At 41.4% G+C, this 26,833-nt stretch overlaps 1 protein-coding gene and 1 pseudogene across 2 annotated transcripts; both read left to right on the top strand.

Moving 5' to 3' along the window:
• The first annotated feature begins 353 nt into the window (after positions 1-353).
• NDE1 (nudE neurodevelopment protein 1) lies at positions 354-26,833 on the top strand. 2 transcript variants are annotated; one of them, XM_075285792.1, is made up of 9 exons: positions 354-506; positions 6,308-6,438; positions 6,550-6,703; positions 15,743-15,891; positions 18,738-18,874; positions 19,605-19,784; positions 21,596-21,699; positions 22,630-22,781; positions 25,396-26,833. In XM_075285792.1, the coding sequence occupies exons 2-9, from the start codon at positions 6,353-6,355 to the stop codon at positions 25,487-25,489; spliced, it is 1,056 nt and encodes a 351-aa protein (XP_075141893.1). In that variant the 5' UTR covers positions 354-506; positions 6,308-6,352; the 3' UTR covers positions 25,490-26,833. The 2 variants fall into 2 exon arrangements, with proteins under 2 accessions (XP_075141893.1, XP_075141894.1); XM_075285793.1 differs by lacking the exon at positions 354-506 and adding an exon at positions 2,039-2,124.
• On the top strand, positions 2,805-2,952 carry LOC142217750 (U2 spliceosomal RNA; annotated as a pseudogene).

Raw genomic sequence — 26,833 nt, forward strand, 5'->3', positions numbered from 1 at the left:
GCGTTTGTTTTTTTTCTTAGCTTCACTACACATAGCTATCTTTCTATTTTGAATAAACTTTATTGCGTTTCAAACAGGATTAGGATCCCAAGAACGAGCTAAAGAAAAGTGAATCCGAACCCTGGGTCACGTGATCTCGTAAACGTAAACTCCCGCAGTTCTGATACACAATGTGACATTCTAAAAGGACAAGGGCAGTGGCTTTATTATAAAGCTTCTCCTTGTTACGTGACGTATTTACACGAATATAAGACGAATCTGCGTACGTTACATCCTAACTGTTCTATTGTTCACGTATCAATAAAGTTATTACAAAAGCATGATTTCAAGTTTAGTTCCGCCCTTAGGGGAGACTGATTGGTTTGTGGGTGTCACGTGGGGGGTCTGCGTTAACCAATAGAGGTGCGGTGAAGTTTGAGTTTCGCTCGGGGCATTCGAAGTGTTGTGTGAGCGGCGGCTGCGCTTTCTTGTTGGCTGGTTGTCCGCACGGGTTGGCACAGTGACAGGTAAGTCCGGAGGGGGGTGCTGTAGAGCCTGCCCACCTATGGCCGGGCCTGGCACTGCAGGTGGGGGGCTCCACTTCTCTCATATACGTCGTGTATAACGCTTCGTATGGCTGTGCCTACTAACAAACGTGAGGAGTATAGTGCAGGAGTACGTGACCGCTGGCTGTCAGGGCATGCTGGGAGTTGTAGTCTTACAACTATTGGAGTACCGGGAGTTGCCTATCCTGGCTTCTGATCAACATATGTTCTTTACAAGTACAATTAGTGCGGTATATGAGGGCATGCTGGGAGTTGTAGTTCTATCCCACTAGAGGGGATAACTCCAGAGCTCCTGTAACACTCCTCTTTGCTTCACTACCAATACTTTATAACAGTGTGTAGAAGCGGCCGGGCTCCCAGTACATAATCTGTAGCAGGGCCCTGTCTGAATGTCGTAAATGGTTATGTGGCTGCTGCTTCTACACCCTTATTCTATGCGGCTGTAACATACTGAAATGTCCACACTGTGGGACTATTAAAGGATTATTTTATCTTCCATAGTCTGTCTGGACACATGTTCTTGGTCTATGTTCACACCTGCATCAGAGGTTCCATCACATTTGACATGAAGCATACAGCTCTATTTACCACAACAGATTCCACCTATAAGTCAACCCTATGGTCTGTCAGCGGTGTAAGTCATGGGATGCATTGTAAATGGAAACTATGCCGCAGATGTGAACAGAGCTACTGTATACATATAAAGCTGTGAGCTGAATCCATGTACGGCCAACGGCTGTCTATCTGGTTTCTCTATTACACACACATGCATGCTTGTCCAAGTGCTCTGAATAAGGATAAGGGAATAAGCTGCTGCAAGACCCCTAAACCCCCCTACAAGACCCTTATTTCCCCCTGATATCCAGAGCCTACATAAACATTAGATGGTCTTTGAAATCAGTAGTTTTGGCTGACCACCATCTACTGTGTAGGAACAACTTGACCATACACTCATTTTTTTTTTTTTTTTAACAATGGTCACATGGCCACATTATTTTATACAGTGAAGAGGAAACTGCACAAGGGTAGCATTAAAAACCTGACGCAACATCGGAATCACAAGTTGCACTTGTGAATTTTGTACTACATTTATGATACAATCGCACTTTTTTAAAACTAAATTCAGGTCACACACACAATGATGGGGAGGGGGAATAGAAGGAGCAAGTGCATGCCAAAAAGGGTACAAAAAACATTACACAAATGATGAATGATCCCAGTATGAAAACAGAGCAGGAGAAACCAAGCAGATTGAGCTATACTTTGTAGGCTAAGATTCAGTGCAAACCTCTGCTCATTCTGGGCTTAGATACAGTTCTATCAGTGACTCTCTGCATGACCAAGTATACACAGATAGCATCAGTTAGTTACTGATATCTGCTTGGGATAATTTGTGATGGCAGCTGAAAATGGGTTACAAAATAAATGAAATACTGAATTTCACCTTACCGATTCCCTTCTGTTCCTACGCACAGGAAAGACGTCCACGACCATCCACTGTTAAAGCAATGACCAATCTGACCAAGTGATTGCAGCAGTCACAGGAATGATGTGTGTGGGATCAATGTAGGAAGACCCTGTGAGGACTATTGCAATAAGATATTTCAACTTTTGGGAACAATAGTGGGCATTTCGTTACTTTACATTTTTCTTGTTATGGACAACCCATTCGAAGAAAGGGAAACAATTGCGTTTCAGTATTGGTCTTGCATCCCCTTTGTTGCAGAAGGTGTGATGAATTTGATTTAGCATGTGAATAATGTCTCATGCACACAGCCATGTGCATTGTCTGTGTGCTAATCCTGTTTCTCAAATAGCACACTGATCTCATTATTCCTATGGCCCAATATTCACAGCCTTGTATTCTCATTGTCCTGTGTATGGCACAGGTGAAAACAGGTCCCATTCCTCATTATCTTGCAGACTGAGCTCACTGAATCCAATGAACAAGCAGAGGAGTTTAATCGCAGCCCAGGTACACCTAATACACAGTAATATGCATTTACCTTAATCAGTATTCAGACAATAAAACTGGGTAAGCCTAAAACTGCACCAACACTCCATATAGTTTTTTGCAATTTTCAATGTAGTTGCACTTTTTACAGGTAAAACACTTGTTTCATGGAGAGGGGGATGCCAAACCATATAGAACTTTAAAATAACAAACCCTATATATTCATTGTCCATTTGCTCAGGGATCCAACAAAGGGTCTCCACCAGTCAGGTCTTTGTATACCATCTGCTGAACATGAACAGCATATCGCTTCTCAGCCTTTTGGCTAAGATCAAGTGTAGTATTTGTTCTTATCAGAACCAGTGAATACGGGCTCTTATCCGGAGGGTAGGACAGGCTGTGCTGGATGGAGCTAGCTATGAATGCTGGGGAGATGGGAACAGAGAACCACTTGTTGGGTTAGGTGCTTTGCAAGTAGTGGTCAGTTATTTGGCTGTGCCAGTGGGGGGTAGCAGGCCCAATGTAGGCAGCAAACAGAATGCCATGAAAGCGGGTAGTGAACCACACCAGGGATTGATGAACCCTGGGGTTCGAGGCCAAAAAGTTGGGAGGTGCTCTGGGGGTTAGATGGCTTCCAGGACCCGTGCTTGAACTCACTGGGTGTGGGAGCCCACTGAGTGACTGCACATTGCACAGCACTTGTACACTTTCAGAGCACCAACCCTTATGCCTGGTCTAACCAGCATGGGTCATTTTTATAGATCCGGTGGATAGACCAGGCCTTCACTGGCACTCTATCCACTTATTTTTTTATTTTTTTTTGTATGCGGTCACTGTTTTGTCACCTTTTGTCACTATGTGTCTAGTTTTAGGATGAAGGGGTGCAGATAACCCTTTTGGGTCCCTCCCGACGTCTGGAGGTATGACGTTGTGGCCATTAATTTTTGGTTAATCTCTGCTTCTATGGAGGTGGACACAGTTCTAGGCTTTGGGAGTACTCTTGGGGTGAAAACCCTTGAGGAAACCGAGAAAAGCATCCTCCCTGCTCCGGCAGTTGTAGCCCTTCGCTGCTTGGTACCTTTTGGTCCAGTAGACTTGGGATTGTTGGGAGGGTCATTCCATATCAAGTGATCTAAATAGGAATATTTTTTTTACCTGACGTCTTTAGATTTTTTTTATTTTTTATGAAGTACAACTTAAGTTAATTACAAATAAAAAGTTTTGAATTTTTTTCTTCATCAGTTAATTTTTTATAGACTTATAAAGTTTTGAAAGTGTGAATTTTGGCCTGGTATGGCTTTACATTTTTTAACATATCTTGGGCTAGAATTAAGATAAATAGGTGGGAGAGGCATCATTTTTCTCAGAGCGGTACGGGCTTTCATTTGATATGTCACAAGACGATGTTTCTTTATATTTTGTTTTGGAGAAATCAAATTCAAAATTTTGATGCACAATTGTGAAAAAAAACGTATGTTTTAAAATTGTGAAAAAATGCATTTGTGTTACTTGTGTTCTTGGTTATATTTGTACAGGTTTTCAACTTGGGACCAAATTGGGAATTATTTTTTTAATTTATTTTTTTTTTTAAGCCTTGAATCATCTGATTTTATGTTTGTGTGAGCTTCTTCCTTTTTTCTTTTCAAATTACAACTTGCTGAATTCAACATTTATATGCAACAATAAAAAAACATAAAAAAACAAATACTGTAAGTGCCAGAACAAATACATCTTATCATCAGAACACAGCTTGTTCAGCATTTTCAACCTGAATGCATTGAACAAATCGAAAGAAAAAAGCTGCTCATATCCTTCTTCTTGTTATCTGAGGTGCACTACAATAAGTGTCCTTCCATACTACCTAGTAATTGTACATTAGCATCAAGTCCTCAGTCTTTCCTTACATCAGTGACTGCATCAACATATACTGAGCAATGCAATATGAGAACATAACAACATGACTTCTGTATTAATTACTCTACCTTTAATAATAAGGGACATGCATCAAACATGAAGATTGGCACCTCCCTTCTTGTGGTTGTGAACTACAATAAGTGTCCTACCAGAAACACACCTCTGAGAGAGATGGTCCCACTCTAGTGTCATATTACAGGACCTGTAATATAGGATTTTGTGAGGTGGATCATTCTCTGTACATATCTCACATATAGACCCCACACTTTTAGGCCACAGGCTGAACAGATCTGAATTCAAGATTTTCGGAATGACACTGTAATAGTTATATTTTAAAATATTATCCCATTGCGATCCCAACTTGAATTTTGGTACAGATGTGGCTAAGGGCATAGCAGGCCCATGTGCATTTTTTTGAAATTTTTAAATAAAACGTTTTTTTCGGAAATGCGTTTTAAAATTTTGCGTTTGCGTTCACATGGGTAAAATATTAACAAGGATACTCTTGTGACATATTTGGTGAAAGCCTGTATAGTTCTGAGTAGAATGGTGTTTATTTTGTTTCTCTGTCTTTTTTCTAGCCTAAGTTATGAGGAGAAATGTAAAGGCAGGCAACACAGAAATTTGCACTTTTTCTGAACTTTGAAAATCAATTAAAAATTCAAAAAAATGTCTAGAATTTTTTTTTCTTCACATTTTGCATTCTCTGACACACTATTACCAAATAACAAAATCTCAAAAGAATTAAAAATATAGAGGGAAAAATCATTGGTTCACTTGACACGGAATGACCCGGGAGCCTATTCTCTTTTGAGATGGATAACCAATCAGACGCATCCTGTACACGTGTTTTGGTTTTGTTTTTTTTTGTTTGTTTTTTTTGTGACACTTCCCACTTTTTTCGTGCACTGGGTGTATGTTGGCACAGTTTAGAGGTCTACGGGGGAAAAAAAATCTGCAGCACATGAACATGTCAGCCAATGAGTTGAGTCCTGATGCACCACTTGGAGTGGAGTATTGTCTCAGGACAAGACACTTATAGATGTGCCAAATGTCCATTTTTGCCCCTCCATGGCCTGTGAGAAGGTGTCGGGCAGAGTGCTGGAGTGCATATATATCAGCCCCAAGTTTCTAACGTGTGTGGTCCAGGGCAGATCTGGAGTAGGCCTCAGCCCAGATGTAGATCCTGAGCTCATTACTGGATCAGAAAAAGGCTGCAGATCCTGCATTGCAGTGCAGTTCCATGAGGTGTATGGTCCTATCCCGTAACCCTGAGTCCAGTGAGACAATATTGCACTTGTTTTGTTTGTGTGGCTGGAAGTAAGCCACACGTATAGTTAGGTTATCAGTTCTGTTTACGGTAGTTAGTTGCTCAGACAAGCAGGTTATTTTGTTTTTAACCTGAAGTTAAGGCTGTATTTTGTTTTATTTTGTGCCTAAAGCCAAGGTTTATTTATTTTTCCTGTTTTTTCTAAATAAACCAGTTTGCTGCACAGGGGTCTTCACTGTTTGGGTCCGCACCACTGCTTCTACTGGGATAACTTCACCCACAGCCCATTTATAAAAGAGGTTTTTTTTCATTATACAATGTGATGGCACATAACTGGGATGACTTCTCAGAGAATGGATTGGTGCGTTGCTCTAGTGCTGTTGCATCTGCTTCATTACGGTTGGAGTCCAGGGTGACTTGGTGCAGGTTACTGTAGCGTGGTCCTGCTCAAGTGCACAGCTGTGTGGGTGTACTGATGTGCAGGGAACATTTAGAAGTTGGTAAAACACTTAATCAGCTTTGTGTTGTGGCCCGTTCATTCTAGTAATTTACCATCAATTTATATGGTGGGAGTCCCCCTTTAAACAAGAATATATGTTAAAAGATTTTTTTAAATATTTTCAGGTTTTTTTTCTTGCTCCCGCACATTATTCTAATGGAATCATCACCATGGAGGATTTAGAAAGAGAGACATTTAATTCCGTGGAAGAAGAAAAGGAATATTGGAAAGATCTAGCCATAAAGTATAAGAATTGGTAAGTGCCACCCACAAGCAACACTGTCCTATATAGTATGACGAGTGTAAAGGAGGGCTCCTACTAAAACTTTGATCTTGATGGATGTTTTTCTTCTGTTTTGTGTTTTAGTTCGCAGGAAGCTCAGGAAGAACTTAATGAATTCCAAGTGGCAAGTCGAGAATATGAGGCTGAGCTGGAAACACAATTACATCAACTCGAGAGCAGGAACAGAGACCTCCTGACTCAGAATAACAGATTACGTATGGAACTTGAATCCATCAGGGTAAGCGATGACCTTCTGGATCTGTGTAGTCTATTGAATAATATATTATAATAATTGTTTTGATATACAGTAGTCCCTCAGGTTACAACGGCCTCTGGATATAATATTTTCTACCTACAATTATCGTTTCTGGGTCATTGTAACTTGAAACCAGACTCTGCATACGATGGTTGGCTGGAGGGTCCAGAAAATCGTCATGGTCATTACACTGGTAAGACTGCTGTATTATTGAGGTTCATGCACTGACAAGTAGTGTCTATCTACAGTATAGTGCAGTACTGCAAGATCTTCTCTATACCTGTGCCATAATGCCCTACTCCTTTGAACACCAGGTGAGGGTGGTTCTATGGGTATTACTCTAGCATGTATCCACCTTGGCAAAAGTGCCGCCACGTTACTCTCGCATGTCTCCACCTTGTCAACATCCAATATTATAATGCTGAAGGAAAGTTAAGCCAATGATGTTTACATAATTCACATTACTTAAGAAAGGCTGGCACAGGTGGGTGTGTCTGGCAGGGAAAACTTGTATGTGTGACTGAGGCTCTGACAGCAGCGGAAGTGCCCGCGGGGTGAGCCATAGACTGAACCGCTTCTCTGCCTATGTATAAATGGCTTCATTCCTGGAGTCAGATTTCCAGGCTGTGTAAGGAGATGTGCATGTCATCTCCGTCAAGCTGCTCATCATCGTCCTCCTCACAAGCCTCCAGCAGCAGCAGTAGTAGCAGCCTGGGCACCACGGCCCGCAGGTTACACGTCCTGCCTTGTCTCCATGCCTTCTGCAGCCAGTGCCTAGAGGGGCACAGAAGCCCCGGGGACTCCCTCCATCTGCACTGCCCACAGCCACAAAACGCCATATTGTACTTACAATCTGAGGTAACAAGTACGTTTTGTAAACATCATAAATGGCTGAACTTTATGATACATTAACGTGGATACATTTTTGTGAAGGTGGAGACATGCTCGAGTAATACAGTTTCCATGTTATTCTTTAGGTGCACTGTATAAACTTTTCAGGTCCTTGAAAAAGTTTTTGTCACCATCATAAAAAGTGACTTCCAGCCTTCATTAGCTCTGAATGACTTTGCTATGAAAAGATTTACTTTGTGGCTACATTCACATGAGCGCCATAGTCTTCATCAAAAATCAGCAGAAAAAGGTCCTACACGAAGGAAATTTCCTGCTGCCACTTTCAAGACTGACACCTGACGTAGCACTGGCAGACCGAACAATAGGGAGCCAGCTCTAGTGTGAGTCTAGTGCAGGGGTAGGAAACGTACGGCTCTCCAGCTGTTGCAAAACTGCAACTCCCAGCATGCATACTTGCTCTTCTGTTCTTGGAACTCCCATGGATGTGAATGGAGCATGTTGGGAGTTGTAGTTTCACAGCAGCTGGAGAGCCGAAGGTTCCCTACCCCTGGTCTAGTGTAACTATGTTAGTTATCTGGACTGCAGTACAGAGACAGTCATGTCAGTTCTAGGGAATAGCTCTAAAAGTTAGGAGGAGCGATGGATACACGTTTAAAACAAGCAAAAAAAAAGTGTGGTCACAGTAGATATCATCTTGGTATACGAGTGGGCTGCCTTGCTGTGACTGTGGGTAGGTGGCCGCCCGTAGGTAGAAGTGTAAGGGGGTGTTCACAGTAGCGTCGGTGTCCGATGCTAATGTCTGCGCAAACATTGCGCGGACATTAGCATCGGACACTAGCTGTGTCCGTTACATTTTGCATTGATTTAATAGGACATAAAGTGCGTTCTTTTACAGTCCGTGTCTGTCCTTAAGTGTCTGTTCCCAAAGATGTCCGATTTTTCAAGCGGACAGCAAAAACCTACATGTATCTACAAGATTTTGCGCGGACATTAGCATTGGACACTAGCTGTCCAATGCTATTCTATTTTTTCTATTAAGGTTGTTTGTTTTTTTTTCTTTTTTTTAAATAAATTCTTAATTTAAAAAATTGAAACTGCTTGTACGCAAACTTTGGCCAGAAACAAACTGTAAAACCGACAAGACAAAGAACATTTGCAAAACAAGCTGTAATTAGCAAGAAGGTGTAATATCATTTAAGGAAACAGCCTACAGAAAACTATAGGCAAAACCAGAAAGTGGTGAGAAGGGGGCGGGTAGAGGGGGAACAAAGGCAGGAAAGGTAAAGAGAAACAAGTGAAGAAGAAAAGGGGAGAAGAGAGGGGGAAAAATAGGAGGAGGGGGGGTATAGAGGAAGACGGGGCCAGAAAATCCAGCAATCCTGTCAGACTGAGGCTACCGCTCAAATTTTTGTTTTCATAAGAGTAGAGAGTGGAGAATCAGCCGATCCAACAGCGAGTCGATTGGATAAGAAATGCCATTCTACAGGTTATATACTATTAATTATTAATACAGCTGTAGAAGCCAAACAAAGAAAGAATTTTTAATTAATCCCAATTACAAAAATTTTTTTTTTACCCAAAATACCTAGAGTTTAAAGGGTTTTTTTTCTGCTTATCACGTAGGAATAACCTTAAGAAATGCTATTCGTCTCCTACCTTTAGATGTCTTGTCCGCACCGCCATTCCGTAGAAATCCCAGTTTTTGCCGGTATGCAAATGAGTTTTCTCGCAGCACTGGGGGCGGGCTCCAGCGCTCAAACAGCACTGGGGGCATCCCCAATGCTGCGAGAGAACTCTCCGGCGCCACCTCCATCTTCAGGAACGGGTCTTCTTCTGGCAGTGGCTTCAAACTTCTAGGCCTAGGGCAAAGCCGACTGCACATGCCTGGTGGGCCGCAAGAAAATGACCGCTTACAATGCTGTGTAAGCGGCCATTTTCTTGTGGCCAGTGAGCATGCACAGTCGGCTTTGCCAGAGGCCTAGAAGTTTAAAGCCAACCCCTGGAAGAAGACGCGTTAAGACCCCTTTCCTGAAGAAGATTGAGGCGGCGCTGGAGAGTTCTCTTGCAGCATTGGGGATGTCCCCAGTGGGCCCCAGTGCTGTGAGAAAACTCATTTGCATACCGGCGAAAACCAGGATTTCTATGGCATGGCGGCGCGGAGAAGACCTCTAAAGGTAGGAGACAGGAATAGCCCTAAGAAAGGCTATTTATGTGATAAGGAGAAAAAATTCAGTTTAAATGATAGGATCCCTTTAATTAAAAAAAAAAAAAAAAAAAATTATATATATATATATATATATATATATATATATATATATATATATATATATATATATATATGCAAAGGGGTGTGTGTATATATACATATCGATAATAGGCTGAAACTTCTTTTTCTCTAGGTGATTTCTTTGCAGTATAGGCAGGATTACGATTGCATGTATTATCTCTATATAAATAATTGTGAGTGCAATCCACTCCAAGTATCACCGTGTTGAAGTCCAATTGAATAAAGTTGGTATATAAGGGCAGGTTCACACCTGTGCCCATGTACGCTTTAGGCAATCTTGCTGGGTTTCCGTCTTTTGCCCCGAGAAACTAGACAGGAGACTGAAACCCGGCGGTCAGTTTTCAAACCCGTTCACTTGAATGGGTTTGCAAAGTGACTACTCATGAGCGTTTTGTGCCTCTCCGCGGCAAAACCTTTTTTCTTTAACTGGATAAAAAGTCCTGCATGTCTGACTTTGCGTCCAGTTAAAATAAAATGGTTTCGTCGGACATGCAGGACTTTTTGTCCAGGGAAAAAAAAAAACTCGGTTTCGCTGCGGACAGGCACAAAGCACTCATGAGTAGAGATGATTGAGTAGTATTCGATCGAAAACCTCCCTTTGCATAGGTATTGGTGTACTCTGTCGAATACCATGCGATAAATATTTGATTCTCCCCCCACACACACACACACACCTTCCCTGGCACTTTTATTTATTTATTTTTTTACACCAAAAACTATGCAGGGGAGGTATTCGATCGAATATACTCGCTCATCTCTACTCTTGAGCACTCACTTTGCAAACCCATTCAAGTGAATGGGTTTGAAAACTGACTGCCGGGTTTCGGTCCCCTGGTCAGTTTTTCGGTGCAAAAGACGGAAACCAGCAGGATTGCCTAAAGCGGACATGGACACAGGTGTGAACCCGCCCTAAGCTAGTTTAGAGAAATACACGCGCACGTACACACACAGGTATTGTGTGTGTGTGTGTGTGTGTGTGTGTGTGTATGTATGTATGTATGTATGTATGTGTATATATATATATATATATATATATATATATATATATATATATATATATATATATATATATATATATATATATATATATATATATATATATATATATGGGTTCTGCTTTAATGGTGGGAAAACTGTCGTTTAAATACAAATAAAGAACTGGTTGGCTAGTGTAATTAGCATAACCTGATTGGCCGTAAAGTTGTAACATTAACATAGTTCTGGCACATGGCTATTGGATAAGGCACAATAAGAGGAGCCGTATCTCATTATAGCTTCCAGGTTGAGAAGGGGGGGGGGGGTGGATGAGCTCTCTGGACTAAACAAAGAGGAATGTGAAAGTGGCTACAGGTATCTAAAATGGGAGGATGCACAGGCTGACATTCTCCACACAATGTAGACACTATTGTTCTCAATATGTGGTGGTCACAGCTTATTTACAGGTCCCAGAGCATATCTTGATTATTCTCCAATAGACCTCAATAAACATTTCCAAACTATTGTGTTTATGGTCTATGTAGCTACTGTAAAGCATCTCTCTCAGTGCTGTTACCTGCTTAGAGAAGAAGGCAACCCCCAATAATCATATACAGAAAATAGCATTGAAAAAGCAGTTTAGGTGGTTAGCGCTACTGCCTTGCAGTACTGGGGCCCTGAGTTTGAATCTTACTAAGGACAATATCTGCATGGAGTCCGTAGGTTCATGTGTGTGTTTCCTTCAGGTGCCCTGGTTTCCACCAAAAAAAAATAAAATAAATATATATGTGTGTGTGTGTGTGTATGTATATATATGTATGTGTATATATATATATATATATATATATATATATATATATATATATATATATATATATATATATATATATATATAGACCAACCTATTAATAGGAAATTTAGATCGCAAGTCCTACTAGGGACAATGAGTGATAAACATGTCTGTAAAACTCTACAGTAAAAGTGAAAACAGATTAAAATAAGTAGTATGATATAGTAGAATCCGATTTTAATTGTTAAAAAAAAACCATATAAGTGATATATTCTTATTAAATCCACGTTATTTGCTAGGTTACTTTTCTTCTTCTCTTAGATGTATTGGAGCACTAAAAAAGTTGTTGTCTTTACAATAAACGTTTCTATATTGTTTATAGGATGTAAATAGCAGAAGGCTGCACAAATGTCCTTAACAAGAGGGTATTGTGTGGCAGTGATTCCCTTCAGGTTGGTACCAGCTGGTACTAAACAGTAATCCTGTGTCACCGGGCTTTTTGCTGCTTGTTGTAATCCTTTTTATAGAGAAGTTAAATCCATGAGCCCGGTAAAGGTTCTTCTATAAAGCCCTCGGCATTATTTACAAGGGGCTACCTTGCTAAACCTGTTGCTATTAAAAGGGTTAATAATACACAATATTATCAAAGGGGCCTTAATCCCCTTTGTTCTCATAATTATTTGCAAGCTCCTTCTGAGTGTAAAATGATTTAGGCTTCCTTTATTTTTTGGGGGGAGTGGGGGTGAGACTAGTAAAAACCACTGGCGATTTAAATATTTTCCAAGCATTTTTGAGTGGGGGGGTTTAAAGAGGACTTTTCACCACTTTTGGGCATATGCAGTGTTATATACTGCCAGAAAGCCGACAGTGCGCTGATTTCAGCGCACTGTCGGCTTTCCCGATCTGTGCCCGGTGTAAAGAGCTTACGGTGCCGGTACCGTAGTGCTCTATGGTCAGAAGGGCGTTTCTGACCATTAGCCAGAGACGTCCTTCTGCCTCGCGGCGCCAATCGCGCTGTGCTGTGAGAGCCGGGAGGAACGCCCCCTCCCTCTGCTCACAGCGCTCGTCCATAGACGAGCATTATCAGGGAGGGAGGGGGGAGTTCCTCCCCGCTCCACAGCACAGCGCGATTGGTGCCGCGAGGCAGAAGGACGTCTCTGGCTAATGGTCAGAAACGCCCTTCTGACCATAGAGCACTACGGTACCGGCACCGTAAGCTCTTTACACCGGGCACAGATCGGGAAAGCCGACAGTGCGCTGAAATCAGCGCACTGTCGGCTTTCTGGCAGTATATAACACTGCATATGCCCAAAAGTGGTGAAAGGTCCTCTTTAACAGGCCATTTATTTATTTTTTTTTTGTAAATAACATTTTATTACACTTTCAAAGTGACAACAATGAACATATATTGTTAAAAGCAATAAGCATGGCGGTACAGTCACAAATAAAACCTTCAATAGTGCTTGAAAATAACCACAAAGTCAGCAATGAAAGACACAATGGGAAATTGAATATGGGGGTGGGGAAGAGGGTCCACAAGCCTGGGTCAGAATCTGCTGAATGAGCAACCAGAAAGGGGGATGTTTTTTCTCCATCCCACCAATTATGCAAATAGGAGCCTGAGGCCTTATGGCAGCACCAGCACAAAGGGGAAGCCTCAGGACAGAATGTATGGATTACAATGGTGTTTCTCCCCCCCCCCCCCCCCCATGTCTTTGGAGTGTGGGGAGAACATACAAACTCCTTGCAGATGTTGTCCTTGGTTGGATTCGAATCCAGGACTCCAGTGCTGCAAGGCTGTAGTGCTAACCACTGAGCCACCGTGCCGCCTTACATTGGGCATTTTATACCATTTGGTGACCAAGTTAATGCTCGACTCTTGCAAGCGTACATATCAAAAGGGCCCATGGAGCATTTGAGGACAGAGGATATTTCCCCAGGGCTGAGGGACATTTGAAGTTCTGCCTCCCATTTTTGTACATATGAGTGAAGTTCCGTGCCCGGTTCACATAGAAGGTTGGAGTAAAGAGTAGAGAGAGATCTTGGAGTACTTTACTTCCAGAGTAGAAGTTGCTCTAGCTATGAAGTAGTGCGAGGGCTGGACTCCTGCCTCAGCGCTCCCAGGTACAATGCCTTAATCCAGGGGTCTCAAACTCGCGGGACAACTGCGGCCCTCGGGACAATAGTCTGCGGCCCCTGGCCGACATCCGCCGTAATAGTACAGCGCATGCCGGGTGTGTACCTATGGCGACCGCCCGGGAGCCAGGCGGCCGCCATAGCTGCCGGGTGTCTAAGGCTTTAAGCAGTAGACAACCGGCACTAATGTCTCTGATTGGTCCTGGGACCGATCGGAGGCATTAACCCCTCCGGCGCCACGGTCAAAGGCGCCGGAGGCGCCATTTTCCCGGCGGCGCATGGGCGCCGCCATTTTGCCGGTGATTACTGGAGCAGCTCTATGCAGCCTGCAAAAGAAATGATGATTTTTTGCAATGCATTAGCATTGTAATGCATTGCATTAGTGATCAGACCCCCTGGGGTTCAACACCCCTAGGGGGTCTAATAAATGCAAAAAATTATATATATATATATATATATATATATATATATATATATATATATATATATATATATATATATATATATATATATGTACTAAAAATTCAAATCACCCCCCTTTCCCTAGAACACATATAAAAGTAGTTAAATACTGTGAAACACATACATGTTAGGTATCCCCGTGTCTGAAATCGCCCGCTCTACAAATCTATAAAATATTTCTCCTGTTCGGAAACGCGGTAGCGGGAAAAATAGTCAAAAGTGCCAAACCGCTGTTTTTTCACTGTTTTGATGCATCCCCGTACACAGACGTATAAAAAAGTTACGGCTGTCAGAATATGGCGACTTTTAGAAAAAAAAAATTGGGAAAACCTGATGCAGCCCAGCCTCACCCAGACTCCTACCTCCAGCGGCCCCGGGGTAAATTGAGTTTGAGAACCCTGCCTTAATCTATTGATATGTTAAAATTAGTCTGGAAGGAGCGGGGGTGTTGTGTGAACTCAGAGTAAGAAAGGAAAGCCCATTGTGCTTTTTTTTGGGGGGGGGGGGCGGGGGGGTTGTTGTTTTCCTTGTAGAAATGGTCTGTTACCATCTATTTAAAATATGCAACCCCTGAAAAATTATATGTAAACTAGCTTTGTTTCACCAACTGGGCTGAAACCTTTTGTAGAAAATAAAGGGTTACCGCCCCCTTGGTGACTCGGACTTACCGTACTCTTTTAAACAGACATTACAAAAGTAAAAATGGAAATTTGTTCAAAAGCATAAGAATGAAAAGGTTTGTGCCATTTAGTATTTGGTGCAGATCCTCTTTGCTTTCTCATGTGCCTGTTTCCCCCCAAGATATACAATTCAGCCAGTGTTACTTTAGTTAATAATATAATAATAATACATTTTATTTATATAGCGCCAACATATTCTGCAGCACTGTACAATTTATAGGGTTCAGATACAGACAGACATACATAACAAAGAACATCATTTCACACAATGGGACTGAGGGCCCTGCTCAAAAGAGCTTACAATCTATGTTAGACCTTTCTATCTTAATCCTTCCTTTTCAGTAAGATCGTATGATCTCACTCTGACCAGATAAAATGTACATGGAATAATGCGCCGATTCCTGACTTCCTGTATGATGATCTGTTCCACACCGGCTCTCCAAGCGGTCACTGACTACTAATGAGCAGACTGTTCCAGTTACACGGCTATAATGAAGCTCCGTCTTCCTGATTTATATTTTTATGATCTGTCTCAGATTATTTAGGACATTATAGCGAGAAGAATAATTACACTGCCCACAGCAGATAGATGTAGTACAGTCTTTAGCTGTCCATGTGATCCTGTGCTGATGCATCATGGGATTGATAGCAGAGCAAAGAGAAATATAAGAGCCAAGGTGGTAGTAGTATACAGGAGTATACAGGTATGAAGTCCGGAGTGTAGCCAACGATCAGGTGGTGGCTGCAGAGGGGAAAAAAGTGACTATTAATGTTTCCCCCTCCCCCCAAAAAAGGCCATATCTAGAGCATAAATAGTTTGCAATATTTTTTTATTTCAGGGAAAGTATGAGGAACACCATGCAGCAAGTTATACGCAAGCCTGTACACTGGAAAATGAACTTTCCCAAACTAGAGCAATCCGTGATCAACTCCAGAAATACATCCGAGAACTGGAGCAAACTAATGATGACCTGGAGAGAGCAAAGAGGTAGATGGTCTTACCTGTACTGTCACTCTTCATCACAGTCACCGCATCAGAAAAGGGAATATTTTGTTTCTAATGAAAGTTTACAGCTGTGAAGCAAGAGAACAAGAATGAATCAGAAAGAAATTTGTGATCTGACGTGTTTTTGGTGAAAATCATATTGTGCTTTTTTTTCTGGAATTTTACTATTTGCAAAACCAGTGCACACCCATCCTTGAACTACATGGTCAACAACTTATGCAGTGTATATATGGCAGTGATAAAATTAATCACGGCACGACAAGATTCAAAACCGGTGATCAGTTAATCACAGATTTGGCTAAAAGGGGTAGAATTCTGTTCAACTTTTAGTCGCCTACAAATTAATACTGTGCAATTGACTGAAAAATAAGCCGTCTGATAATCCAGATAACCATTGTGATTTTTGTGTGCCTCCATTATTTCAGTTCAGTTATTATAGTGTTCCCAAACTCTTACCTGCAGTTTCCTCCGGACCAAAAACATTCAAACCAGAGCTGCTATTATACTCTGGGGTTTCTCCAGACTGCAGAGTATAATAAGTGGAGGCCCAGGGGTTGAGAGCAAACAAGAAATAAAAAACAAACAAAACAATGTTACTCACCTTCCTTTAGCTCCAGTGCTGGTCTTTGTTCTCTTCGAGTCTCCTGAATGACATTGGGGACTGCTTGGCCTGTGATTTGTGCCCCAGCGATCATGTGGTGTCATGACACAAACATTACAACATTGCATGGCCCACTGAGGCCAAATCACAGACCTCAGCAGTCCCAGACACCTGTCAGGAGGCTTAAAGATGACCAGGAGGAACACCGGAGCCCAGGGGGGATGAGCACACTTCTTTTTATACTTGCTATTTGCTTTTTATATTGTACTTTCAGATCTGACTATCTGGTTCAGATGTGTTTGGTCTGAGCGAAACACATACTCTTAGTTTAAAAAGGGTGTGGTTTTAAGAGACCTAGCCTAAAAATTGCACTTAAGGTAAAATATCCATGTAATTACAATTGTGATTTAGGTCATAATCGCTTAGTACTATTACAAATGTAACTATGGTTGTGCTCATTAGAAAAACCCCTTTTTTATTATGAAAAACAGGTATTTCAGATCTGTGCTAGCTCTGTCTAAGAGCATTGGGAAAGCAGGACTCGCAGCCTTTCTCCACTACTCCTATCAATAAAGATGCACTCCTGTCATCTGTTTTGCCCCGTCCCCTTTTGAAAATGTCTGTATGCAATTTAATGTTATTGAATAATTTACTGACTGTTTTATTGTACACTTATAGTCTCCCCTCCAGTGCACTGACCTCCTCTCTGCTCCTATAAAGCACAGTGTTTTGTGTATGAACTGGAGGACAAACGCACAATGCAAGTGTATGGGAGTCAGATTGATGCTCTAGTAGGTTTGCACTGTGAGTATGACCACCTGTTCAAACAAGGGAAATGATCTGCATCAGAGGAACGGTTAAGAGGTCAGTGCACTGGAGAGGGAGCATATACCGTATTTTTCGGACTATAAGACGCACTTTTTTTCCCCAAAATTTGGGGGGAAAAGAAGGGTGCGTCTTATAGTCTGAATGTGGCGCCTGGCACCCGCCGTAATAGAGAGGCGGAAGCCGGCAAGTGATAGACGCCGGGGCCTGCGACATCGCTGCGCTCCTCTGCCCTGCATGAAGCCAGCAGCGGCGATGCTATTCCGCTCCTCCGTCCCCCCGCCGCTGGCTTCATGCAGGGCAGAGGAGCGTAGCGATGTCTCAGGCCCCGGCACCTGTGCTGGCATCTATCCCTTGCCGGCATCCGCCTCTCTAGTACAGCGGATGCCGGGTCAGTATCGGTGGCCCCTTCTCCCCCGGGGCCGGTCCCCACCGGCCCTGTACCTGTGAAGTTGCAGGCCGGCTCCTGCGCGGCGATATCGCAAGAGCCGACCTGTTCGGGTGACAGCTGGGAGCCCAGGCCTGTCACTGCTATATATTAGTATTGCGGCTGGGTCTATGACCAGCCGTAATACTAATAGACAGAATGTCCCATAGACGGCAATACAGTTGTATTGCCGTCTATGGGACTTGCAATCAAGTGACCGCAGGTTCAAGCCCCCGGGGGGGAATAAAATAGTTAAAAAAAAAAAAAAAAAAAAAAAAAACTTTAAAAATATGACATAAAAGTTCTAAATCACCTCCTGTCCCTAGAATATATATATATATATATATATATATATATATATATATATATATATATATATATATATATATATATATAATCATATGTCATAAACCACCAGGTTTTTTTTCAATACAAGGTGATCTAAGCAATAGATATTCCCCAAAATGGTATAACTAAAAAGTACTTCTGGCCCCGCAAAAAAAAACACTCTATGCGTCCCCGTACAGCTGCAGGTTCACCTGTCAATGTGGCCTTGCAGCTGTTGCAAAACTACAACTCCCATATATTAAATATTTTACCATTTTTTGCTTCTAATTTTTTTTCCCTATTTTCCTCCTCTAAAACCTAGGTGCGTCTTATAGTCCGAAAAATACGGTAACTTTACTATATTGGTGCTATAAGTTATTCAGCAACACTGCACTACACACCTATCTTCTCTTGGATCGCTTCCTTAAACAGCTTTTTATAGAAGACTATTGAATGAAATCATAGAAGACTCAACAAGGCTGTTTTAAAGGGAACCGATAACACCTGTTTTTTTTGGGGGGTGGGGTGGGGGGGGTGTTTTGTTTTCAGGTTTTTTTTTTTAAAGGAAGATGTGACTTATGTTCCTGATTGATTCTGTACACTTATAAAGCCAGGTGCTCACTTTGCCTTAATTTCTGCTTTCCACAGGGCCACCATCATTTCCTTGGAGGATTTTGAGCTACGTCTGAATCAAGCAATTGAGAGAAATGCATTTCTTGAAAGTGAACTTGATGAGAAGGAAAATCACCTGGAGTGTATCCAGAGGCTAAAAGATGAAACTCGAGGTAAAATAATATTCCGCTGTGTATACTTAAGACCAGATGGCATTCTTCAAGTGTATATGCCTGCTCTAAGTAGTCAGGTGTGCCACATTCTGAAGTTTCTTTAATGTATTTACATCTTTCTTGTGACTCTGCATGCGATTGACATACATTGGATGTTCATGGAGGTAATCTTTCCTGTTCTTAATGTTTCTGCCAGTGTACTATAAAGATACAGAAATAAAGTGAAGCCTCCTTTTAAAGGGATTATGCCACAAAGATTATTTATCCTCAATATAATTTATAAACTTATAGATAGCTGGGGCTCTGACCACTGAGACTCCACCAATCCTGAGAACAGGGGGGTGCTCTACCCCCCCCCCCCCCCCATCATTATGAATTCAGTCTGACTGCAGCCTGGCTGAATCCCCCATCAGCTCTCCCATTCACTTCAGGAGCCCCAAGATAGCCTAATTATAGGATAGTTAATTAATGTCTGGTTGGGCCCGCATTCCTTCTCAGTGCACAGAAGTGTGGATGGGCATGTGCAGTACCACATTATTTAATGTCTGTAGGACTGACAACATTGTAACACTATATATGGCTGACCCGGTCAGTCCCATCAATGCTGATGAGTCCGTTTTAGATCATTATTATGTGTACTACTTCAACATAGGCTTTAACTATGACAGGCGACTCTTCTGCATGCTTGTATTTCTTTGTGTCATCGTTGTTTTGTTTGTTTAACTTTTAGATTTGCGACAAGAGCTAGCAGTTCAGCAGAAGCAGGAGATACTTAAACGTAGCACAAGTGCTAGCCAAGAATACGAACGCATAGATATGGCTGTCCAAGCTTCCATGTCTGTACCATCAACTCCTGTAGGTCACAGGGGGTCCATCTCTAGTCTGAACTCTCCCTTGCAATTCAGAAAAAGTAAGTAGACCAGTTCCCCCAGACCTGCTGTTGGACTAGTCACCATTGCTTTCCTTCCATGTCTTTGATTTTATCCCCTTCTCGCCCCAGCCATTTTTTCCTTTTAGCACTTGTTTTTTTTTCTAGATATCCCATGACTTTCAAAAGGAGTTATGTCTAAATTTTTTCCTTCATAGAACAAGCCTTTCATAAATTGTATTTCTTAACGGCACCATTTAATTAATTTTTTTGTATTGATTATTATGGGCAATTAAGACACAATGATAGTTAACAAGTCTATTTTTACATATAAAACTGGGAAAGGCGGGTGGGTTAATACTTTCATATCTTTTAGGGTTGTTTTTTTTTTTTAATTTTTAAAAACTTTTATTCTTCTTTAATTTATAGCCACTCAGGGAGACTGCACATTACTTTACATTACATTGCTTGTTCCCTAGACTGCAATACTTCTGTATTGTTGTCCATGGAAGAATCACTGTTACTGTGGAGCCCTACCTGAGACATGCTAGTAGCCTTGTAATGGCTGGCCTGGGAACCTGTGTAAAACCACAGAGACCCAGCAGCTATGGCATCTGCTTGAGTCCTAAACAGGCTCAATCTTTAACCCCTTCCTGCCAAGGGCATTTTCAATTTTTGATCCCCCCCCCTACCCCTCCGAACCTCATAATTTTTTTTTTATTTCTCTGCTCTGAGCCATATGAGGTCTTAATGTTTGTGGGACAAATTTTTCTTTATTATGCTACCATTATTTATGCTGTACTGGGAAGCTGGAAAAAAATTCAGAATGGGGAAAGGGGGGTGATTTGAATTTTTAATCTTTTAATATATATTTTTTTAACTTCACACGGGCACCGACCGTGGGCATTAGTGCACGGTGTCTGCTGTATGAAACAGCAGACACCAGGCGGCTATAGCGGCCACCTGACTCCTGAGCAGCCGCCATAGTTTAACACCCAGATTCCGCTGTAGTATCATGGCGGATGTCGGGAAGGGGTCAAAGGGATTCTCCAGGAATTGACTAAAATGTTAAAAAAAACTAAATAATTTTCAGAGTACCTGCCCTGACAGCCACCTTTTCTTTAATATGATGTAGGAGCTCGTTTTACCTCTAGGAGTATGATTGTGGGGAAAAAAATGGTTGCCACTGCTCTTCTCTGGAGGGAAGAGGTGGAGTGAGAGGTGGGGTAGAGTCAAGGGTGAAGAGTTAACATTAGTGGTCTCTATTCAGGCTGTGTATCAGCCTGACAGGATTTCGGAGGCAGTGACTATAGATCACAAGAAAGTGACTAAAACATTTAATGTTTAAAGCAAGTACGCAAGGTTTTTTTTGTGCAGATTGCACCAGAATTCCGCCACACTTTCATTAGTACGTATGCTCCATTGTATGAGTTTCTTACACGTGTCTTCATTAGAGTCTGGTGAGATGGACCTTTCTATTTTTCTGCTTCAATAGTTTTGATAGATCTTCTTAGTTTTGTCATAAGGAAAGTACAGTATTTCTTAAGTGTTTTTGATAAAAGCAATTGCATCATTGCAGGAACTAAAAGTATTCAGCAGGGGCAACATGGTGGCTGAGCTGGAGTCCTAGGTTTGAATCCTGCCAAGGACAACATTTGCAAGGAGTTTGTATGTTCTCCCCGTGTTTGTGTGGATTTCCTCCCATACTCCAAAGACATACTGATGGGGAAAATGTTCATTGTAACCCCTATATAGGCTCAATCTACAACTAAAAGAAAAGTATTGAGCAACAACATATGCAATTGTGGCTATTTTTCTCAATGGGTTGATTTATTCCCTTTCTATAACTCCAGGTTTGGATGATGGATATGGTGGCACACCAATGGGTACACCACTTACACCGTCTGCAAGGATATCAGCATTGAATATTGTAGGGGATCTACTTCGAAAAGTTGGGGTAAGCAAGTCGAGTAAGCTGCTCCATGGGCCTCATTTCTCAAAAGTGAGAAAACTGGTTTTATTGCCCATGAGACTTTATCTTTTCTGGAACAGTTTAAGACTTATTAAAGGAGATTTCTGAAGACTGGCATTATCAACTCCCTTCATAACACCATTGCCAGCAGAAGTTGCACCCTCTACCGGGATGTGCAAATAGAGGGAAATCCTTTGAGGAAAGGGCAGTGCAAAAAAAAAAAAGTACCAAGTTTTTGGCAACTTTTTATGACTTGTGTGCTAGAAAACTGGCGTATAAGGCTGGATTCACATCTGTACTTGGGGATTCTGTTCCCCACTCCGCTTGAAAAATGCAGAGCGAAAAGTCTTGCAAGCAGTCTATGGAGTCCACAGGTTTCCATGGGTAACCAGCTTTGAAAGCGGATTGGGTTTTGGGTCCCCAAGCGGCCCGAAACAACAGAAACCTGAGTGAAAGTGTGAACTTCGAGTAAGTCTCCCCCCACTGACTGTAGTTTCAGCAAGACCAGATTTCTCTATTAGACAGTATTGATACATGGAATTCATTTTCTTTCCCAAGCAAACAAAACTGCTCTTGGGCAACTGTAGAACTGTAGGTCCATGTACTCATACGGCGGTCACCCAGACCAAAAGTTGAGCTTACTAGGCAGTCATAAGCTCTGTTTGTCTACACAATGTAGTGGATGATACAAGAAGACAAGGAATGTAGATTCTTTATTGTTCCAATGAAAATATCTGATTGGAAACGTTGCAGAAATGGTGCTATTCTGGGCTGTATTCACACACCGTATGAAGGGGAGGAACCATTATAAATGGAAAATACAACATTTCTCTTATATTATTTTATATTTTGAAACTTAAGAGGAACTGAGAAATTGCCTTTTAAATCCAATGTCTTTGTGTTTATTTTCCATAGGCGCTGGAGTCCAAACTGGCATCTTGCAAAAATTTTGTATATGAACAGTCACCCAACAGACCAGTGGCACCCTTACTGGCGCATGTAAACAATACTCGAGAATGCAATGAAAACCGACTCAGCATGCCTCTTGTGGGCTCAGGGGAAAAGGGGTAAGACATCATCTATAAAGTTATCTTTTGTCAATAGGGTTTTTATTGTGGTTCAGTACAGCCATACGTAGAGGTTTGTCAATCACTGGACTGCCGCTCTGTCACAGTTTCTAAGGATAGAAAGAGCAGAGATGATGAGCAGTTCCCTTTTTACAGAGGACCTATCTTGTCCCCTGATATCAGTGGTGTTATATACTGCCAGAAATGTCACCGTGAACTGAATTCAGCACACTGTCAGCTTTGCCGGTACTGTAGTGTGGGATTCCTCACAACACAGCAATGATGCTGAACTGTAAGGCCGGCCCCTCACAGTGCAGGTATATCAGTCCTGAAAATTAATGGTACAGATTTCTCAGAAACTGGGGCACAAACCCACAACACTGACAGTCCGCTGAATTAAGTGCACTGTCAGCTTTCTTTTGGTACTAATGTCAGAGGACATGAAAGGTCCTCTTGTTTCTTGTAAAACCAGGGATGTGGGAAATGGACATGGCTCAATATATGCTCCAAATTCTGACACACTTTCAGGCATAATCTAAGCAAGCAAATAGTTAAAGGTGCTCCAGTCTGTAAAATACTGTATACTCTGGTGAATAAGGGTATGTTCACACGTTGACCCATAAGGTAACATTATTGGAGTACTCCACTACTTATAAAAAAAACATGGCAATTTATTAGTTTTCATGAAAAAATAGATACAGGAAAAACTTCAGAAACAGATCTAGAAATCTCAGTCAGTGTCTTATTCGCTGGTATCGTGTGAGAAGCTCATAGTTGGGTTCCTTTAAGCTGGATCTCTTGCAGTGTTGGCCTCTGTGGAATGGTCATGACATCTCTCTAGGTGTCATAGAAAGATGGACACAGACATGTCTCATATTCATGAGCAAGGACCTTACCCAGTATCCTTAAACTCTTAGTAACTGTATTTGAAAAACACTAAAAAAAAAAGTTTACCCTTCCCACTCCCAAAAGCAGAATAGACTTAATGCTTATGTCATGAATATTGTAATCTAATAATATTTAGCACAGACCTTGTGATAAATCTGTTGGTCTAGTCTTAGTTTACAGTGTCTAACTACTAGACAAAAATTATAAAGTTGCTTCAATATGTTTATATAAAGAAAAGGCGTAAAACGTTCTCATTAATTTTTGGTGTATATTCCTTCTTTTGACTTTACGGATGTCAAATTCACACAAGGAAATCCCATATAATTCAGTAGCTTCATCTAGTGACATCGCTGTTAGATGGACCACGTAGATTGGGCACTGGCACTGCACATTTTAACATGTGGCCAGTAGGTTCCTGCAGGTCATAGATAATTTTCAGTTTGGGTATATTGTTGGTTGGTTTTCCGCCCTCCCTCCTTTACCCCCCCAAAAATGGTGCACAGTTGGCTAAGGGCAACATCTAGTATTGGAGTTTTTCCCTATTCAAGTAACTAAGCTAAGAGGCTAAGCTGCAGTTTTAGACCAGGTTTATGGCAGCAGTTAATGATTTTAAAGGGGTTGTCTAGAGAGTCTTTTTTTTTTTTTTTTTTTATCTTGATACTGTACTTGGCTGGTTCCATCTTTGGGTTACATGATCAGAACCAACACCCGGCTCCTGAGTCGCTCCACTTTCTCCTTCCTCTCCTGTCTTCACCACTAGTTACCTGTGCTATGAGGATCTGCTAGCTCCAATAGTAAACCTAGCTCCCATATCACAGGTGGTGGACATGGGTGTGGTGAATATGGAAGAGAGAGGAGGCAGAGTGACCCGTGGCTGATAGCTGGTTCTGATCATGGGACTCGTTGTTTGAACTGGAACCCTCAGGTCTCAGCATCCTAAAAAACCCTGAGGAAATGGGTAAAATAAGACTTCCCATACAACCACGTCATGTGCAGTCTTCTTTCCATTATGCAGGTCATGTAGCTGTAATCTTGTATGAGGCTAAAAACATGGCTACTTTCTATCAGATACAGCACCTCTCATATCCTTGGCCTAGTCTATTGATACATACCGTCTCTATACAGATTCCAAATCTTTAGTTGTTTCTTACAAAATGCGTGTTCTGATGCTCCTTAGAAACAGAGTTTCTTGCAGTGTATCCAGAAAAGTGAAGGGCTCCCTTTTAAAAAAAAAAAAAAAAAAAAAAAAAAAAAAAAAAAAACTGTATATATGTCCCTACTATTTGAAGAGCTTATGTATGGCTGTACTGATGGTTATCATTGAATGCTGGGTTCACACCAGCGTTCAGGTCTCCATTATCTGAAGATGGAAACCTGTCAGACCGTGAGTGCCAGTAAGCGTTTTATGCTCTCCGCTGTGAAACCGTTTTTTTGTTTGTTTGTTTGTTTTTAAACCAGACACAAAGTACTGCATGTCTGACTCTGTGTCCGGTTAAAAAAAAAAAAAAAAAAAAAAGGTTTTTCCATGGAGAGCATAAAACACTCACGGGCGCTCGCTGCCGGACACTTTTCAAACCCATTCAAATGAACGGGTAGGAAACGTATAACGTAGGGAAACCTGTATAACTGAGACCCCGGGCGCAGATGTGAACGAGCCCTTAGTTCGTATTTTTTTTTGTTTTTTTATTATTTTATTCAATCTACATATCATTTTGTTGATTTTCAGGTTCATTAAGCGACTGGAGTTTGGATCGATGCCCCAGAACCTTCCAGTACAGGCCATGCACTCGCCTCAGGGAATAGTCAAGATGATACTGTAGAGGACATAACACTATAGACTTTAACTTATTGATTTTAGTGGCATATTAATCATGACTAGAAGTAATCTGGATTTGGTACAAGAAATTTCTGAAGACCTCAGCTGTTCGATAAAGACATTCCATTCAAGAACTTCCTAGGATCATTAATGGTGGTCATGCACTATGACGGCCACAACCCGCCTCATTCACCTCATGGTGGTTTTTCTTTATTCGCAGTTTTTTATGGTTTTATCATGGATCTTCCTTTTGTATGATGGAATCAAGTATGTGACTCTAAATGGTGGCTTTCGTATGTTCACAATGATGATGGAACTTTTCTAGATTGATGTTGGTATATACATGTGTTAAGGGGCAATGAAGTGAAGTTGAAGTTTCTGGGAAACTCTACGTTTTTCCTTAGGACAGGCTATGTATGTGTGATCATTAGGGGTCCAATGTCTGAGACTCCCACCAATTATAAACAAACAATGGGACTGCAAGCACAGTCAGTTCAGTGCTAATTCCCCAACCCATCACACATCAATGGCTAATTCTAAGGACCATTTAATGTATTTGTTTCTTTTATTATTGTTCTCTCACCAATAGTAACTTTTTGTAGATTTCCTTAGCCCCACTACCATGATGCCTGCACTGCACTAACTACAATGGATCTCTTTTTGTAAATCTTATTTAAAGGGGTTCTTAACTTTTGTTCAGACTTGCTAATAATCAACCTACTTACATAACTCTCTCTCTAGCTTGCACTGTTTCTGAATTATTTGACTACACGGAGCAATAGATGGTTTTATTCTAGCAAACTAAAGTAAAAACCATTGTTGTAGACACATTATTACCTGGTGTGTGCAAGCAGAGTTGTGGAAATTATATTAAGCACTATAAAACCTATTGCAGATCCTAGAGACTGTTTCCATAAGGGAGCATTCACACGGAGTAAACGTGTGTGTATTTTTGCAAAATACACGTGTAAAAATTAGACTCCCATTGACTTCAATGATATTTTTCACACGTGTAAAAATATGCCTGTAAAATGTCATTGAAGTCAAAGGGAGTCTTATTTTTACATGTGTATTTTGCAAAAATACACGCGTGTTTACTCCGTGTGAAGGCTCCCTAATAATGTGAATGGGTGAAGGACGGCTAGACTTAAAACCTCCCTGAAGGAACTTGCAGGATGGTATGTATGTTACAAAGTAACTTTTTAATACTTCACAACTGAATCACAACTTTCTGTCTACACAGGTTAAGAACTCCTTAGTGTTCCACAAGAAAGTTATCTAGGCCTTGTCACTTGTCCTATGTCCAGTAATATCTTATTAAAATTAGTTTGACATCATAATTTATAAA

This window comes from Leptodactylus fuscus, chromosome 8 (genome assembly GCF_031893055.1).
Source record: "Leptodactylus fuscus isolate aLepFus1 chromosome 8, aLepFus1.hap2, whole genome shotgun sequence".
Lineage (NCBI taxonomy): Eukaryota > Metazoa > Chordata > Amphibia > Anura > Leptodactylidae > Leptodactylus > Leptodactylus fuscus.